This window comes from Salvia hispanica, chromosome 2 (assembly GCF_023119035.1).
Source record: "Salvia hispanica cultivar TCC Black 2014 chromosome 2, UniMelb_Shisp_WGS_1.0, whole genome shotgun sequence".
Taxonomy (NCBI): Eukaryota; Viridiplantae; Streptophyta; class Magnoliopsida; order Lamiales; family Lamiaceae; genus Salvia; species Salvia hispanica.
The window spans coordinates 27,791,558-27,809,910 of NC_062966.1; the positions used below are offsets into that span (position 1 = coordinate 27,791,558).

The window sequence follows — 18,353 nt, forward strand, 5'->3', positions numbered from 1 at the left end:
ATTCGATAACAGTTCGATTTGTGGTTTAATTTGACGTTGAAATAGAATGTTTTAGCATCTTCTCTTTTCCTCCTAGTGGATATAGATTTGGGGATTTGTGCATTTTGAGGGACTGCTTGTATTATTCTTACAGTTTTGGTGATAATTTTATCATATGGTTGATGAAGGAATACCAAGTTAAGGAATCTTGGACTATAGAGTACAAGTTCAGTCCAATTGATTGTCATTTTGATTGGAATTTTATATTTGTTGAACCAATCAAACAAAGATGGTGACATATTGTTGATGGCCAAAACTCGTCTCATCTGCTAATCCAACAAGGTAGGAACTTTTGAATATGTGGGCATGCTTAAGGATTTAGATGCGAAGGATTGCGTCAGTCTCTGATTTTCAATTTAGCCTTTTCTCACTCAAAAATTTTGGATTTGAGAATGTGATCTCGTTTTAGTTCATAATTTTAGTCTACATTTGTGTCTTTGTGTCTATGGTTTCTTTGTTGCGTAGATTTTGGTTCTAAGGTGTCTTTGTTGTTTAGTGTTTAGGTTTAACTTTATTGTGTCAATCCGCGCACACTAAAGTTTTGAGTTATTGTCTATGATCCCGTTGTAGTTCATAATGTTAATCTACATGAATCACTTCTATCGTCACATCATATGTCGGCATGTTGTGTTGTGATATCGATTCGAGGTGGTAAATCACCAAGAATAAAATATTGTCCACAACCATCCCATCCGTCCGTCGAATCAACAAGATGTTCATGGAGTAAGAGCAGATCAAGGATGATGAGATTTGCTAGACTTTCATGATTCATTAATAGCTTTGCACTATCTTTTGTTAAGTAGGATGCTAAGATTTGCAAGACTTTCTTGATTATTTAGTACCATTACTTTTCATTAATAGCTTTGCAGTATCTTCTATAAAGTAATAAGGCATTGTTTTGATGGCCTAACTTATTTAGACTGTCATGTAAACTTCTATGAAAGGATAGACTTGGAGGTTAACAGGGGCATTCAGAAAAGTTCATTTGTAATCGGGGCTAACCGTAGGCCTTAGTGAGAGGATTATTAGGCCTTTTCGGAGGATTGTCTTAGGCCTCTCCGATGACTTTTAATTTGAGTTAAATTCTAGTTCTTATTTTCCAGAATCAATCACTTTCCACAATCCAGTCCATCATAGAGAACACGTACGTTTATGGAGTTCGAAACCTAAAGTAAATGCAGTTGACTGTTAATTTTTGGCGAAACTATTATAAATGGACAAAAACATAATGTTTCGTACCAAAAATTAACAAACTTAATGAGTAGGAATATAAAATTTTTTGAGCAAAAATGTATTGGGACAAACGTTGAAAATTTTAGTCTATTAAACAAAATAAATTTTTTAAGTTAAATAATTTCTTAAATTCGAATTAAAATGAGATTATAAATGAGGACGTAGGAATAAGCAAGTATGCATTTTGGAGTTTTCGAAGCTGGGCCTCAACTAACAATTATAACTTGAGCTTATTAAAAGGCTAAAATTTCATAGGTGTAATTAACTTAGTAATTGGCGTGACAAGTGTCTATCTTAAGCCATAAGAGTCTCTCCTAAAAAGATGAGGTGTCGAACCAATGTCACAAGCTGATTCTAATGCCTAGAAGAATAATCAAAACACAAGGTCAATTGCAAATTTGATTTCCTCTAATTCTCCATTTTGTCATTTTAAACGATCGATCACACACACATGTCTCTCTGTACAGATAAATTGGGAGAGTTGTAGCTGTTTCAGCGGTAGGAAACCTACTGAAATTGGGAATTTGAGGCTGCCTCGAGTTTTCCTCTTTTGAAGGTGCGATTTCTTCTTCTGTTTTACTTTTTGTATTGTAAATACTGATGCGCTTAAGGTGTTTGTGAAAATATCTAAACCACCACTTTTTCCGGAATTGTAACACCTTGAGCTAGTCTTTATAAATCTGTATTCTATTGTATAATGGAAAAGTTCAGGTACTATACTAAAACAATTTTTGAATGCTCAACTTCTTAGCAACACTTTCATCCATCATAAATTAATTCAATTTATAATGAAATAAAATCTACTAGGCTTATAATTTAGTCCAATATTTCTGGGCTTTAAGTGAGCAGGCCAACTAGCCAAGTCACTAGGCTTTGTAGGATTGAACTTTTTTTATATGGACCGGGTTGCTCTCGATATAGATATGACTTTGATCTCGAAGCTTCGGAATCATCGGAACTAAAAATTTGTAGAATGCTAATCTTTTTCATGTTCGTTGTTATGAAAATTCTATGTTGAATTCATGAAGGAACTAATTCCATACATATATTTTGACATACATATACTTAGTTTACAGCTCTTAGTCATTCTTCTTCTTTTTTCAGTCATTTTTAAAATTATATTATAGGAGGATAAAATGATTCCACAGTTTGTACTGCTAAATAGCATAAGAACCAATAGTATCAAAATATCCTCGAATATATACAGGGTGTAACTATATATAACTATATAAGAACCAGATAGTATCAAAATTATTATATATTCATGTCCGGAATACCACCAAAGTGTTGTTTTCAATTGAGTAGTCGTTGTAGGAAAAATTAGATGAATCCATACAAGTGGTCCTAAGTTTACGTTTTGTTTTGTATTGGATTTGGACCTATATATAAGTCAAGAAACAATAGACAGTTTCTCTATACGTGGAACTGTTCTTCGCATTTTTCTGGCCTTGCATTTAATATGTGGACCTAAGTCTATGTTATGTTTTTGTATTTTACATTGAGTCTACATTCACGTTAAGCTTTTTTTGTAGGACAATTAAATCTATATTCACGATAAGTTTTTGTATATTATGTGGACGTAATTAAGTCCATGCATTTCCGGTAATTGCCTGATATTCTTTCTAGATATTTCTGAACACTCAATTATTTGATCACATACACGATGCATCTATTCGAGTTAAATTGTGGCTATGATTCATAGATTCTTTGAGAAATAATATACACTAAAATTGGAAATCTTGTTAGATGATTGCAACTTGAAACTGAATATTTTATTCTTGAGAAGAGAAAATATCTCCATTTCATTTAGCTTTCGATTACTTACTATTACTATTTAAAACCTCTTACTTTAACAAAGTTAATTACAATTTACTACCAATTTCATGGAGACCTCTTTCTTATTTCCTTTTTCACTCATGCTTTTTATTACATTAAACATCTTCTTCACCCTCACCTCATCCGCAACACTAACAAATTTCTCCACCGATCAAGATGCTCTACTTGCGTTAAAAAATGCCATTATTGTCGACACAAATGGCGTCTTGAGCAACAGATGGCTCACCAACACTTCCATCTGTGACTGGATCGGCGTCTCATGTGGTATCAAACACAACAGGGTGACAGCCCTCAATCTCTCCAACTTCGCCCTCCATGGAAAGCTCACTCCACATCTGGAAAACCTAACGTTTCTCCAGACCTTGGATGTCAGCTCCAACAATTTCATAGGTGCCTTACCCGTTGAGCTGTCTAAACTACGCCGCTTGAAGCAAGTAATAGTGACATCTAACAACTTCACCGGAGAAATACCGAGAGGTATCCTTACAAACATGTCTTTATTGGAAGACATTGATCTGAGGTTTAACAACCTATCAGGCGAGCTCCCCAGTGATATATGCAATAATACTCCGAAACTGAAGAGATTATTTCTTAGAGATAATAAAATTTATGGAAAAATTCCAACGAGTATGTATAAGTGCAGAAAGATGGAGGAGCTGAGCTTGTCCATGAATATGTTCAGTGGAAACATACCAACTGAAATTGGGAATTTGAGCATGCTTACGCTTTTATCTATATATGATAACCATCTCCAAGGTAGCTATTAACCTACGTATAATTAATGAAATGGAGCTTTCACTGTGATTTAACTATATATTCTAGTTAATCTCATTTTCCTACATTTTGATAGGAAATATTCCGTTTTCTATTTTCAACGTTTCACGGTTGGAAATTATATTTCTCCGTGGGAATAATCTGTATGGAAGAATACCAACAAACTTGGACAATTTACTCAACCTCAAAAAGTTATATCTTAGCGGGAACAACTTAACAGGTACGAACTTTCTATTAGCCCGGAATTAGTGCTTCATATATTATTTTAAGACAAGTGTCTTATTTTTGAGTTTTGTGATAATAATTAGGACAATTGATTACTAATATTACAAATTTTGGTTTTTCCACTATCTGAAAACTTGTTGTAAAATTCATGAACTTTATTATATTTTAAGATTTCTTGTAATAAATAATTCCGGCCAAATGTTATTCCCATGTGGCTGTCGGGTAATCTAGTCAGGCCAAATTATATCAGTTTGGCAAATCAAAATGCTTATCTACACAAAATAAAGTTGTTTTGGTATAAAAATATTTTATAAAACTAAAAGTAATTTTAGATTTTACATTTCATATTTTCTCTCTTCTAATAATTTGTCCCGCTGCTCTCTTTCTCTGCCAACTCTCCCAAATAATTTTCCATCGCCGTCACTCTCCTAACTCTCCTGCTCTTTTCCTTCTAACTCTCTCTCTCCAAATCCACCTACACTGTCACTCTCTGTAAATCTGCCGTCGCAGTGTCTATGTAAACACATAATGCCACATCCTTGCTATATTTAATTGTCTAAGTTGTTTTAAAGTATATATGTGTAATTAATTGCACACGTTTCTATGCTATGACAAATTGGTAGGCAAGATACCGAAGGGGATTGGACATCTTACATCCTTGACTCATCTCTACCTTAGTAGAAATAGCTTGACAGGTATGATTTGTTTACTATTCTGATCGAGTGATTTCAGTGTAATTTAAACTTAATATTCAAATTTTAGAACATAATATAAATTCAAACACTATATTAGATTTTTCTAGTTAATTTCTCATGATTGACTAAATTCTTTCAATTTCAGCATTTTTATAAAAAAATTTTAAGTAACTTTGACCTCTCTTGATCTTGCTTTTCAATAAGATTGTGGGTTATGTTATAAATGCGACTTTGTTAATACTATATTACACATGCGTTACTACAACTTGAATTTACATATCCATTACTCCTTTGCTTTCCCCAAGCACTTTAAGTATCCAGGTTTCTACATTTCTAATATTCCAAAAAGTGGGTTAAGTATCAAATTTGCTCCCTTGCACCCCAATCACTTTAAGTATCCAGTTGTCTAACAAATCTAATAATTTTCATCCCAACAAAATCGATTCGTATTCCTTTTTTAGACGTTCCATTTAAATTGGTTGTTTCTAAGCATATGATATAGATATAATTAATTGCACCCGCTGCTGTGACATAACAAATTGATAGGTGTCATACCGAAGGAGATTGGACATCTTACATCGTTAACTGATCTGTCCCTTGGTTCTAATAGGTTGACAGGTATGACTTTATCACTACTTTAATTTCAGTTTACTAAAGTCGACACTTTATACGTATTAATCACTTTCCACAAATCCAAGTCAAATCGTCTAATTTAATTCTAAGATGTCTATCACAATTAGTCTAATTTCCATATATTTTAAATCAATCTTAAACATAAAAGTGTAGTCAAAACTCTATTTTATTTTCTACTAGTATTGTGTTCATTTTTCGAATAATTAGTTAACAATATCAGGTTCTGGTTCTTTAATTAACAGTGCGTAGCTTGTTAATGAGGTCAACTACAATTGCTTTTGATGCTTCCAGTAAAACAAGACCAATTCATATTGTTGGAGACCAAAACACCATATATTTTGCGTAGGACAACAACATAGTTTGAGGTAATGTATATTATCTATACTACACTTCCATAAATTATTAAATAAGTCTTACTCCTTCTGTCCGAACTATTTCCTTTTTAGTCTGTCTTGAAAATTGTGAACTTTCTAATTTTGGAATAGTTAAACAATACATTATCTCTACACCATTTTATTTACAACTTATACCATTACACTACACTACTAATACTAATGATATGAAGATCACTCTCCAATAACACTACTTAGACTACCATTTATTCATCTCTCTTACTTGAATTTTTACCAATGTCCCAAGTTAATAACTCTGAAATTTATAAAAGCAACCCTTTACATTATGGTAGATGAATTGTTAAAAGAGTTTGGTAAATAGAGTAGACCTTGAGTTTTTATGTGTCATATTTTGATAGGAAATATTCCGTCTTCTATCATCAACATTTCTTCATTGGAACTCATATACCTCGATCAAAATAACATATCTGGAAGCATACCCACAAATTTAGACAATTTACTCAACCTCCAAGCGTTGCATCTAAGCGCCAACAACTTATCAGGTGCGAATAAATTATCTGCTTTAATAGGTGATATTCCATTTTCACATCAACTTAACATGTGAAATTAACCTTATTTGTCATATTTTGATAGGAAATATTCCGTCTTCTCTCTTCAACGTGTCCTCGTTGAAAGTCATAGACCTCTCTTTCAATCATCTATATGGAAGTGTACCCACAAATTTGGACAGTTTACTTAACCTCCAAGAACTGGATCTTACCTTGAATAACTTGACAGGTGAGTGGACCAACTCATATATAGTACTCTTCCGTCCCCAAATGAATGCTCTACTTTTAAATTTATACTATTATTTTCAGACATCAGTCTTAGTAATTTTTTTATCAAATGATGTAAAACTTTCAATATTATTGCCAAGATCTTAATAAAGACAGAAGGGATAACTATATTCTCTATTTGTTCCCTATTAAGTGGCACCAAATTCTTTTTACTTTTGGTAATGAACTCCACATTCCACTAACTCAATTCACTCACATTTTATTACTCCCTCCGCCCCTCATTATGTGTCTCAGGTTTCCATTTTGGTCCGTCTCATCTTAATTGTCCCATTTCATTTTTACCACTTTTGGTAGTAGACCCCTTATTCCACTAACTCATTTTCACTCAATTTATTATAAAACTAATTTATAAAAGTAGGACTCACATTCCACTAACTTTTTCAACCCACTTTCTATTACAATTCTTAAAACCCGTGCCGGATCAAAGTTGGACACATATTGGGGAACGGAGGGAGTATAAAATTAATATATAAACGTAGGATCCAACATTCTACTAACTTTTTACCCACTTTCCACTTTTAAATCTGTGATGTTAAACTGTGTCAATTAATGGAGGACGGAGGGGGTATTACTTTTCAAACTGATCTTGTTATTTCAACATATGGATGTGATTCATTTCACACGCCCCTATGAGTGCCATACCTTTATGAATTTCGACTTCTGAATTTCTAAATTTAATATGTTGTACTGCTGAACTAAATTTCCAAACTACTCTATCAATTAAAATTCAGCTCTATTTAGGTATGTTTATAAACTTTTTACATGATCATATACATATTAAACCTTACCAAATTTCTAGTATTTTCAAATAATTGATATTGCCTCCATAAAAAAATAGTCATGTTTTCCATTTTGATCTGTGCACCAAAATTTGTCCATACAATAAGTTTATTTTGCTAATGAGTTGGATTTTATTTTTCTGTAACAATATTTCAATTAGTCTAAGTTAATTCTAAAATGTCTAAAATGTCTAAATCACAACTAGTCTAACTCCCATATAATTTAAATCAATCTTAAACATAAAAGTGTATTCAAAAGTTGAATTTTTTTCATACAATTTTCAGCATTATAATGAAATCTTGTTTGACATGTCTGTACTATTAGTATTGGATCTCAAATTGATTTTTTTTCCATACAGTTTCAGTATTTTAATAAAATTTTGTAATTAACTTCGACATGTCTTTAGGATTGGATCTTTCTTTTCAACAAGTTTGTGGAGTATATTTATAAACTCTGTACATTGTTTATATTGTACTCCCACCGTCCCATCGAAGATGACCCACTTTTCTTTTGGTTTGTGCCAACCAAGATGACCGATTGCTAAAAATTGAAACATTGTTATATCTACTTTATTCTTTCACCTTAACACAAAATAAAATTGCATAAAATATCATGCCACCCGAAAGGGGTATTCCTTGGGACAGAGGGAGTATTAAATGTTCACAATACCATTACTACAACTTGGAGTTAGATATCTATTACTCCTTTGGTCCCAAAACACTTGAAGTATTTAGTTTTCTACAATTCACCATATCTAATTCTACATTCCAAAAGTTTATGTATCTAAAACCCGCCAACCGCTACTTGGCATATGCCTGAGTTGGATTTTGAACACATGTAATGAAACTTACTATTTATTCGTGATTCAATGTTCTCTATTTTATTAGTCCTTCAAGAAGTCATGCTTTGTTAGGAATTATTCCATCTTCTATCCTCAACGTTTCATCGTTGGAATTCATACACCTTATTGCTAATGAACTATAGGTAGCATACCCACAAATTTGGGCAATTTACTCAACCTCCGAACGTTGCGTATTAGCGGCAACAGTTTAACAGGTATGACTAGCAACTTATATCTAGTAGTACTCTTCTGGACCCGGAATAAATTTTCTAATTTTAATTTAACATTATTTGCAGAAAATTTTCGTATTAATATTGTGATGAAAGGATGTTAAACATTCCTAATTTATTTCCAAGATATACATATTAAGTACGGAGAGGATATCTATATAGGAGTAAGATGAATACTAAACTACTCTTAAACGCTAAACGTGAATCGGGTCATTATAAGATAACCTGGAGCCCATTTTATAAGTTTGGTCTTAGTTCATTGTAGAAAATCCGAATTTTTAAATTACGCAGATGGCATCTGTCAATCTGAATTCTCTAATGAACTCCTTATTGTCTTATAATGAAGTGTTCTGCGTTTTGCGTGTAATACTAACCCTATCTATATAACTGTTCATATTCATCAGGCTGTATTAATCACTTTCCACAGTCCATTTCAAATTTGTCTTATTTCATCATAAAATGCTAGTCACAATTAATCTAATTCCCATAAAATTTAAATCAATCTTAGACATAAATTTATATTCGGAATTTATATCTCTTCAATATTTTCGTAGTTAATTTTGAATCTTAAATTTGGCTTCTTTAATACAATTTCAGCACTTAAATAATGTTTTGCAAGTAAATTGACCTGTCTCCACTATTAGGCCTGTCTTGCTGAATTTGTAAATTGTTATTATCACATTACATATTTATAATAACGTTACTCCAACTTGGACTTATATATCTATTACTCCTTCGGTCCCCAATCACTTGAAGTATCCGGTTTTCTACAATTCACCCAATCTATTTCTAAAATTCCAACAGTTTATGTATCTAAAACTCTCCAATAACTACTTGGCTTATTATAAACCTGCAAGAAGTCATTTAAGTCTATTTAATCGATGTTCAACTTAGGTTACATACCGAAGCAAGTTGGCAACCTCACTTCGCTAATGATTCTATATTTGGGTGGCAATAAGTTTACAGGTATCTTTCCATATGATTCAACATATAGTTTGAGTATTAAACTGTAATTTACTATCCACATTATTATCTTACATACTTGAATTATTCGTATGTGTTAGTAGACATATTGATAGGTATGTGTTGAATCATACCCCATGGTTTTGGGTCACTCCTATTTATTGCTTGCAGCTTTATTCATTTTTGGATATGTAATGTGGTTTGCACCCCATCAAATATAATTCGATCACTATTTCAATTTCAATACTACTTCGATTTCAAAATAACTACTGAACTTAATATGCTGCCATATTCACTTTCCATACTCAAATTCGAATTTGAATTTCTCTAAGTTAATTTGTAACCCAACTCCAAATAAATCTTAAACTTAACTTTGTATTGGCTTGAACATCACTTCAATGTTATCATACTTAATCTTGAATAATGTATATTGACTTCTTTAATACTCCCTCCGTCCCTCTGTAGCTAAATATACATTTTGGGTTACCCCATTGAAGTTGAATCATTTTTTTTTTTGGTAAAATTAACATATCTCATTTTTCTTTATTCATTTTATTTTTTTACTTTATTCTTTCTTCATCTCTCTTACTTTACCTTTTTGCTACTTTATTCTCTCTTTCCTTAATCCACATTTTTCTTAACACAATTTTTTAAAATCCCATGCCCAAAAGAAATGTCCTGCCATAGAGGGATGGAGGGAGTATAATTTTAGAATTTGTTATATATATATATGCCATGTAAATTTGTCAATTTCATTATTTGGATTATCTGGAACCTTTACTTATTACTATCGCTGGATTTTGGTTTGAATAAGTTGGCTTATAAATTTGTATGTTGTTCCTTCCAAAATGGTTGACAAAATACAAAAACAGGGCTTTAGTTTATCAAACTTGAATTATTACTATCTTTTCCCATCCGCTCTTCCAAATTCAACTCATCAAATTTAAAGATGTTGTATCTTAATCATACCCAGTGTTCTTTTTAGTCAATCTCCTATTGCTTGATTTATATTATAACAGACTCGTACTCAGGCAAAATTACTTTATCCAAGATTTGATTTATTGTTTTATAATCCTGCAAGAAGTCATTTAAGTCTATCTAATACATGTTGCACTCAGGTTCCATACCCAACCAAGTTGGTAACCTCACTTCGCTAAGAAGACTGAATTTGGCAATCAATAACTTGAAAGGTATGTTTATATATGATTCAATTTATAGTTTGAGTCTTAAACTGTAATTTATTCGCCCAAATATTATCTCGTGCTTTATTTATTTGTACATGTTTCGATAACAAATTCACAGGTATGACTGAATTACTACTCCCTCCGTCCCAGTTTAGATGGCATATCTCTTAGTTGGGTTGCGGGTTAGTATAGTTAATTGTAAAGAGAAAGAGTGGAAGTATTAAATGAGGAGAGGAAGAGAAAAAAAGTTGTTGGGTGTATTAATTAGAGAGACAAAGATACCAGAAAAAGAAATGTGTCATCTTGGTTAGGACAACATAAAAAAAGAAAGTCTGTCTTCTTATTTGAGACGGAGGAAGTAGTACTTAATTTGAGAATACCTAATAAAATTAATACGCAGTCATAATCACTTCCATAGTCGAAGTCGAATTTTAATTTTGATTTAATCAATGTTGTAACCAAATTCCGAATAAATAAACATAATTTAGGTTATCTAGAACCTCTTTCATTACTATTGCTGGACTTTGGTTTGAATAAATTGTGGCATATAAACTTTTATTATCAAACTTGAATTATTACTGTTCACACTTCCATATTCAACTTATCAAATTAGTAGACGCTCTATCTTGATTTGCATTATAAATGATTCACACTCACTCACAGGCGAAATTCAAACCTCTATCACCAATGCTTCTCAGCTTACTGATATAGACTTGAGCAGCAATTCATTCACTGGCCCCATCCCCGACTTCGGTAACCTAAGACATCTGCAATTCCTTGGTCTGAGGGAAAATAATTTGACTGGAGTTGAATCGCCGAATCAAGAATTGGAATTTCTCTCCAGTTTAACAAACTGCCAAAAGTTGAGGAAGTTGGATATTAGTAACAATCCGGTGATGAATGGTATCCTTCCAGCTTCCATTGGAAACTTGTCTACTTCTCTTTCCACCTTTGCAGCATCTAACTGCAGCATCAGAGGTATAATTCCTCATGAAATTGGAAATTTGAGGAATTTGGATGTTTTGGATTTGTCCAAGAATCAACTCACAGGATTCATCCCAACTACATTTCAAGTGGGTTGTACGATTCCGTTGGTAAGAGTGCCACCCCAGTTCGCAGAACTGGTGCTCTCTTCCTTTTGTAGTGGTGTACAGAATTTGGATTTATCCAAGAATCAATTCACGGGATTCATCCCGACTACATTTTCAAATGGTTGTAGGCTTGAGTCACTCAACTTGAATGGTAATAAGTTGGAAGGAGCATTACCCCAATCCCTTTCAAATTGTCGAAATCTGCAGGTTCTTGATATTGGAAACAACAAAATACAAGACACATTTCCAGTTTGGACCGGAAATCTCTCTGATCTTCGCGTCCTCATATTGAGATCCAACAACTTTAGTGGTACCATTCCTTCTCTCACTTCCAAGACTAGGCTTCCTTTCCCCAACTTGCAGGTTTTTGATGTATCCCATAATGCATTCATTGGCGATCTGCCCCAAGGATATCTGAGTAATTTCAAAGGGATGATAGATGTACAAGAAAAATATCGAAGAGAATTGGGGTCTCTGATTCCGATTCCGTTTCCCATTCCCATCCCCATTCCCATTCCAATTGCAGTTTATTCATATTCGTTTACATTAACAGTGAAAGGTTCAGATCTAGAATATAAGAGAATGTTGATAACCTTGACAACAATTGATGTGTCATCCAACAGATTCTCAGGCATTATACCAAATTCCATAGGAGATTTAAATTCCTTGATTAATTTGAATCTGTCTCACAATTGCCTCACAGGAGGTATACCTGCATCTCTTGGAAACATTACGGAACTCGAGTCATTGGACTTGTCTTCAAACCGTTTGGAAGGGGAAATTCCAACAGAGTTAACAAAGCTCACATTTCTTTCTACGGTGAACTTTTCCATGAATAATCTTTCAGGGAAAATACCTCAATCCAATGGCCAGTTTTCCACATTTGACAATTCATCATATGTTGGGAATTCTGGACTATGTGGGCTTCCATTAACACGAAAATGTGAAGAGCCTTTGCCTTCAGCGATGTTGGAAGATGATGATGATGATTATGGTATTCTAGAGGGATTCTGTTGGCAGGCCGTTGTTTCTGGTTATGGATGTGGATTCGTAATTGGTGTTATTATTGGTTGTCTGATTCTTGGGTATGGAAGGCCTAAATGGTTGTTGGAATGGATCTACAAATTTTACAGGATAAAGATGAGAAGGCGTAGAAGAAATGTGGCACCACAAAGAAGATGAAGATAACAAGGTTGAGTTACATTGTTTATTTACTGTTGGTGTTGTTTACTTACATTTATTAGCCTGTTATGTTGAACTTTCTGAGTTATGTTAAATATTCAAGATTCTGTAGAATATAATGTGTGGATAGTTTTGTTTCCCTACACATCATTTATTCTTCACAAGCGTGTTATCTATTTATCTTCATTTTTGAGATTTCCTTATCCATAGTAGTTGTATATAAGTAGACATTGAATTGTGTGCTTAATATGAATGAATTTGGCCATGAAAAGAAGTTAATATATGTCTTTGGGGCATTTCAATAAAATGATTTGGGCCTCCACTAACAATCATGACTTTGATCTTATTAAAAAAGAGAATTTCCCCATTTTTATTCATCATTTCATTTAAAAATCCTCATGGCTTTAAAAATTTAAAACTCAAATGATTGAAAACTGAATAGATATGGAATATAATCAAACACAATAAACTCTTGATATTTTCTTTCTTAATTCAACTCTAATTATGCATGATATCACTTTGATTCATCCATTGATTCTTGCCTTTTATTGATTTTCGCATAATTAATTTTTTCATTCCAACACTTCAATGTTTATCGATAAGAGAATTCTACATTGAATGCATAAGTAAACTAGTTCCATAAATAGGCCTGGGAAACAGTTCTCGGTTAATCGATAATCGAACCTTATTTTTTCGGTTCTCGGTTAACTTTGAAACAAAAAAATATCAGTTAGTAGGTTTAAGCTAATCTCGGTTCTCGGTTGGAACCGAATAACCGATATTTTTAATATTTAATTTTTTATGTATTGACTTTAGTTTTGTTATTTCAGTTTTGAAAAGTAAAAAAAGAAAAGTAAAAACCCTACCTACAGAAATAGAATCGTTCGTTGCCCGCTTAGGCAATTAGCATATTCTGCCAATATGAATATTTTAGTATTTAAATTTTGTAGTGTATGTTTGTGATGATATTATGGTTTAACTATTATTAAAACCATCATTATTCTACCAATATGAATACATTACTCCGATTTATGAATTTTGTATTTAATGTTTAATAATTTGAAGTCTTGAATTTGAAGATGGAACATTATGGATCAAATGCAAACAAATTTTTTTATTGTCAGTCACTGAATTTCGGTTCCTTCGGTTCTCCTTCAGTAGAACCGAATAACCTGTCGGTCAGGACCGACCCGTTCGTCAAATAACTGAACCGACTTAAGGTTCAGTTCCGGTTCTTAAATTTGGAAAAAATGGATTCGGTTTACTCGGTTCGGTTCTAATTTAACCGACCGAATCCCCACCCCTAACCATAAACAAGTGCTAGAAATTGTAATTAAATGGTTGTTGGAATGGATCGGCAGATTTTACAGGATGAGAAGCCGTATAGGATAAGAAGGTTGAGCTTCAATATATAATTATAGGTGCTGTTGTTTTCTCACATTTATTTGCATGTTGTGTTGAATATTCATGAATGATGCTTTTCTTTTACAATTTGTTTTTCTTCTTATTATGGACTTTATATTTGTAGTTTGTACTGTTTACAAGCAACAATATAATGAATAACCTCGTCAATAACATTCCTGGAATATTACAAAATTGTCCAGCGAAAAGTCACTTATTAAAAAAGTTTCCACAATTAATAGAAAAAATTAACATTTCCGCTCTAATAGAATCAAGAACCATATATGTTGGGAATGTGGATGCTGAATCAATAAGCACTTTCCAGCAAATATAACACAAGTTAGTAAAGGAAGTTGGGTGAGCTGGCAGTGAAGTTGGAGGGATGCAATCCGTTTCGAGCCTGCATACATAAAACTTTTGTAGTTAACTGAAATAAGAGAGAGAGAATGAAAACATTATCTGTGTGAGGTTTTCGGAGAGAGCTCGATGCTAAATTGTTGTGATTAAGATCGAGGGAGAAAGCTTGAGTGTATTCATCATCTTGTATCTGTGTAATTCTATCTTTCTTGAGTGAATGAAGTGGTCGATCATCTTCTCCGTGGACGTAGGCATTAAAGCCGAACCACGTATATCTTGGAGTCTGTTTTTCTTTCGTGTTGCAATCGTTTCTTGATCATCGTCCATCCGATTTCAATATAATACACAACACAACACAACACAGTAAAATACGTTACTTACAATACAATGACAGTCAAGTTTTGTTTTTTTCTCCATTTTAAATAAAGTAACTTCATATTTCATTCATCTTCATATTGAAATGGTCCCTAATAAAACAATACATGTAGCTGATACAAATTACAAGAGTACAAACATAGGACATAAACAATGACTAACCGTCCAAATTAAAAAAATATAGTCAATTATCAATAGATGATCTTATATTCTTATTGGACACTACAATTTTTTGCATTGGACGTTCAAAGTTGGTAGCTTGTCCAAAATATAATACTACTGTGAATTTTCCTTTTTTTTTTTTAATTTTTCAACTATGAAAAATTTCGGAGGAAATTAAAACAGAGAGAGAAACTATTTATTTACATAAAACCAGATCTATTTTAATTTGCATGCAACTTTGTTTCTCAATAGGATATGCAATATTCTCACTACACCCCCTTAAAATTTGATAAGGATATCTTGTTTGACATGTATTACTTTACATATAGCTTTCAATAAGTACATAGTATCCTCATCATCATTAACAAAACCAAATTGCAATTTACCACCACTTTTATGGAGACCTCTTTCTTGTTTCACTTTTCACTCATGATTTTAGTCACAGTAAACATTCTCTTTACCCTCATCTCATCCGCACCACTGACCGATTTCACCACTGATCGAGATGCTCTTCTTGCTTTTAAAAAAGCCATCACTGTCGACACAAATGGCGTGTTGACCAACAACTGGCTTACCAATACATCCATCTGTGTCTGGGCCGGTGTCTCCTGTGGCATCAAACACCACAGGGTCACCGCCCTCAACCTCTCCAACTTCGCCCTGCACGGAAACCTCACCCCATATCTTGGAAACCTAACGTTTCTCCAGTCCTTGGACGTCAGCTCCAACAACTTCACAGGCGTCTTACCTGATGAACTGTCTAAACTATACCGTCTGAAGCATCTAAGCGCATCATCTAACAACTTCAGTGGAGAAATACCGGGAGTTATCCTTACAAACATGTCTGTATTGGAATATATTGATCTGAGGTCTAACAACCTAATGGGCACTCTGCCAAGTGGTATGTGCAACAATACTCCGAAACTGAAGATATTAATTCTCAGAGAGAATCAAATATATGGAAATATTCCAAGGAGTATATATAAGTGTAGTGAGATGCAGAAGCTGGGCTTGTCCATGAATATGTTCAGTGGAAACATACCAACCGAAGTTGGAAATCTTACTATGCTTACAGTTTTATCTCTATATGATAACCATCTCCAAGGTAATCTATGTATAATTGATTCAAGAATTCACATTAGTTTAACTATTTTTGTTAACATCATTTTTCTATATTTTGATAGGAAATATTCCATCTTCTGTTTTCAATGTTTCACTGTTGGAATTCATATACCTCAATGGCAATAAACTCTCTGGAAGCATACCCGCAAATTTCGACAGATTAATAAACCTCCAACACTTGTATCTATACGGAAACAATTTAACAGGTGTGAGCAAAAATGGAATTAGTGATCTATTTCTGACCAAGTCTTATTTTAGTAGTACTTTCTTTGTCCCTATGTAGATGAGTTGTATTTCTTTTGGGATTCCACTTTAGCCGAGTCATTTTCTTTTTTATGGCAAAAAGTAATATATTACTTCTCTTTTATTTTGCTTGCTCTTACTTTATTCTCTCTTTATCTCTCTCATTTTTCCTTTGTGTTTTATTCTCGTTTACTTCACTAAGTTAAAACATTTTTTTTAAATTCCATGTCTAAAAGAATCGCCTCTATTGCAAACTGAGGGAATACTATTTGGTTAAACTTTCAATTTAATCGCTCTTCCTCGGTAGTTATGTGTTCAAACTGCCGAAGTTGTTTCTAAACATATGGTTGAATTAATTGCACACACTGCTATTCCATGACAAACTGACAGGTGGCATACCAAAGGAGATTGGAAGTCTTACATCATTGAAACATCTCTATCTGTATTATAATAACTTGACGGGTACGTACTACTCTCTGCGTCCCATTCAGGATGGCTACATTCTTAAGTGACACTGAGTTTTAGGTGAAACAGTTGTTTGTGATAAAGTAGAATGGAAAAAGTAATTGAATTTTAATGAAGAAAGAGGAGAGAGAGAGAGATTTTATTCCAAATATAGAATGTAAACATCTTAAACGGCGGGACTAACTAAAAAGAAAGGTAGACATCTTGAATGTGATGGAGGGAGTATAATTTTATCAGTATTTGGATTTTAGGATAACTAAAGTTGTACGTTCTCTGTCTAAATTAACATAACACACTTTCCATTTTTGTTTGCACCAACGAATTAGATACATTTTTAATTTTAATAATCCTCTCTATCCAATTAATACATTCAACCACCTTTTTCTTCTCCAATTAAATATTTAATTTTCTCTCTTTATTTAATATTTAGATCCACTTTTTTTTTCTTTCCGGTAAACCATATAACAATAACTTCTAAAATCTCATACCAACTAAGAAATGTATCATTTTAACTGAAACGGCGGAAGTAATAATCACTTTCCACAACTGAATTCGAATTCGTCGAATTAATAGTAATTTGTATTATGACTCTTTGTCTTGATCACGATTCTCTAACTAGTTTTCAACATTCATTGCATGTTAACTAGTTTTATGTACTTTCAGTATTTTTATAAATTTTGCACGTAAATTTGTCAATTTCATCATTCAGGTCATATACCAAGGCAATTCGGGAACCTCTCTTCACTAATAGGGCTGAATATTGCTTCGAATAAGTTAACGGGTATTCATGATATCATTACTAAATTTCTACTAGCATTTTAAATAATTCATATTCTCTGTTCCATCATAAGCAAGTTATTTTCCTTTTTGGGATATCTATTAAAAGTGAGTCATCGCCAAAAAAATTTCTATGCTATTTTATTATTCTCATTTACTTTATTCTTTTTATTACTTTTGGCAGGTGAATTGCCAAGAGAGCTTGGTAATCTAGCAGAGCTCGAGTTCTTAGGGGGATCCTTTAACGGTTTCTTGACCGGACCCATCCCCTCTTCCATATTCAACCTATCAAATTTGAAGATGCTCTCTCTTCAACAGAATCAGTTCTATGGTCGTCTCGCTTCCGACATGGGGCTCTCACTAGTCAATCTCGAAGATCTTTATTTAAACTATAACGGACTCACAGGCGAAATTCCAACCTCTATCAACAATGCTTCTCAGCTTAGTGCTATAGAACTGAGCAGAAACGCATTCACTGGCTCCATTCCCGACTTTGGCAATCTAAAACAGCTGCAAGTCCTTCGTCTTAACGACAATAATCTGACCGGAGCAGAAT

At 33.2% G+C, this 18,353-nt stretch overlaps 2 protein-coding genes across 3 annotated transcripts in view; both read left to right on the top strand.

The window, feature by feature from the left end:
• Positions 1-3,069: 3,069 nt before the first annotated feature.
• On the top strand, positions 3,070-13,075 carry LOC125207645 (LRR receptor-like serine/threonine-protein kinase FLS2). 2 transcript variants are annotated; one of them, XM_048107073.1, is made up of 11 exons: positions 3,070-3,864; positions 3,959-4,102; positions 4,731-4,802; positions 5,349-5,420; positions 6,187-6,330; positions 6,422-6,565; positions 8,389-8,460; positions 9,370-9,441; positions 10,557-10,628; positions 11,286-12,023; positions 12,417-13,075. In XM_048107073.1, the coding sequence occupies exons 1-11, from the start codon at positions 3,156-3,158 to the stop codon at positions 12,893-12,895; spliced, it is 2,718 nt and encodes a 905-aa protein (XP_047963030.1). In that variant the 5' UTR covers positions 3,070-3,155; the 3' UTR covers positions 12,896-13,075. The 2 variants fall into 2 exon arrangements, with proteins under 2 accessions (XP_047963030.1, XP_047963029.1); XM_048107072.1 differs by having other exon boundaries at positions 3,072-3,864; positions 11,286-13,075.
• A 2,544-nt stretch (positions 13,076-15,619) lies between these two features.
• Positions 15,620-18,353, top strand: part of LOC125206667 (LRR receptor-like serine/threonine-protein kinase FLS2) — a 3,997-nt gene continuing 1,263 nt past the window's right edge. The window contains exons 1-3 of the mRNA XM_048105905.1: positions 15,620-16,295; positions 16,375-16,518; positions 17,982-18,313. Of these exons, the coding sequence (XP_047961862.1) occupies positions 15,620-16,295; positions 16,375-16,518; positions 17,982-18,313 (1,152 nt within the window). The remainder of the gene's footprint in view (positions 16,296-16,374; positions 16,519-17,981; positions 18,314-18,353) is intronic.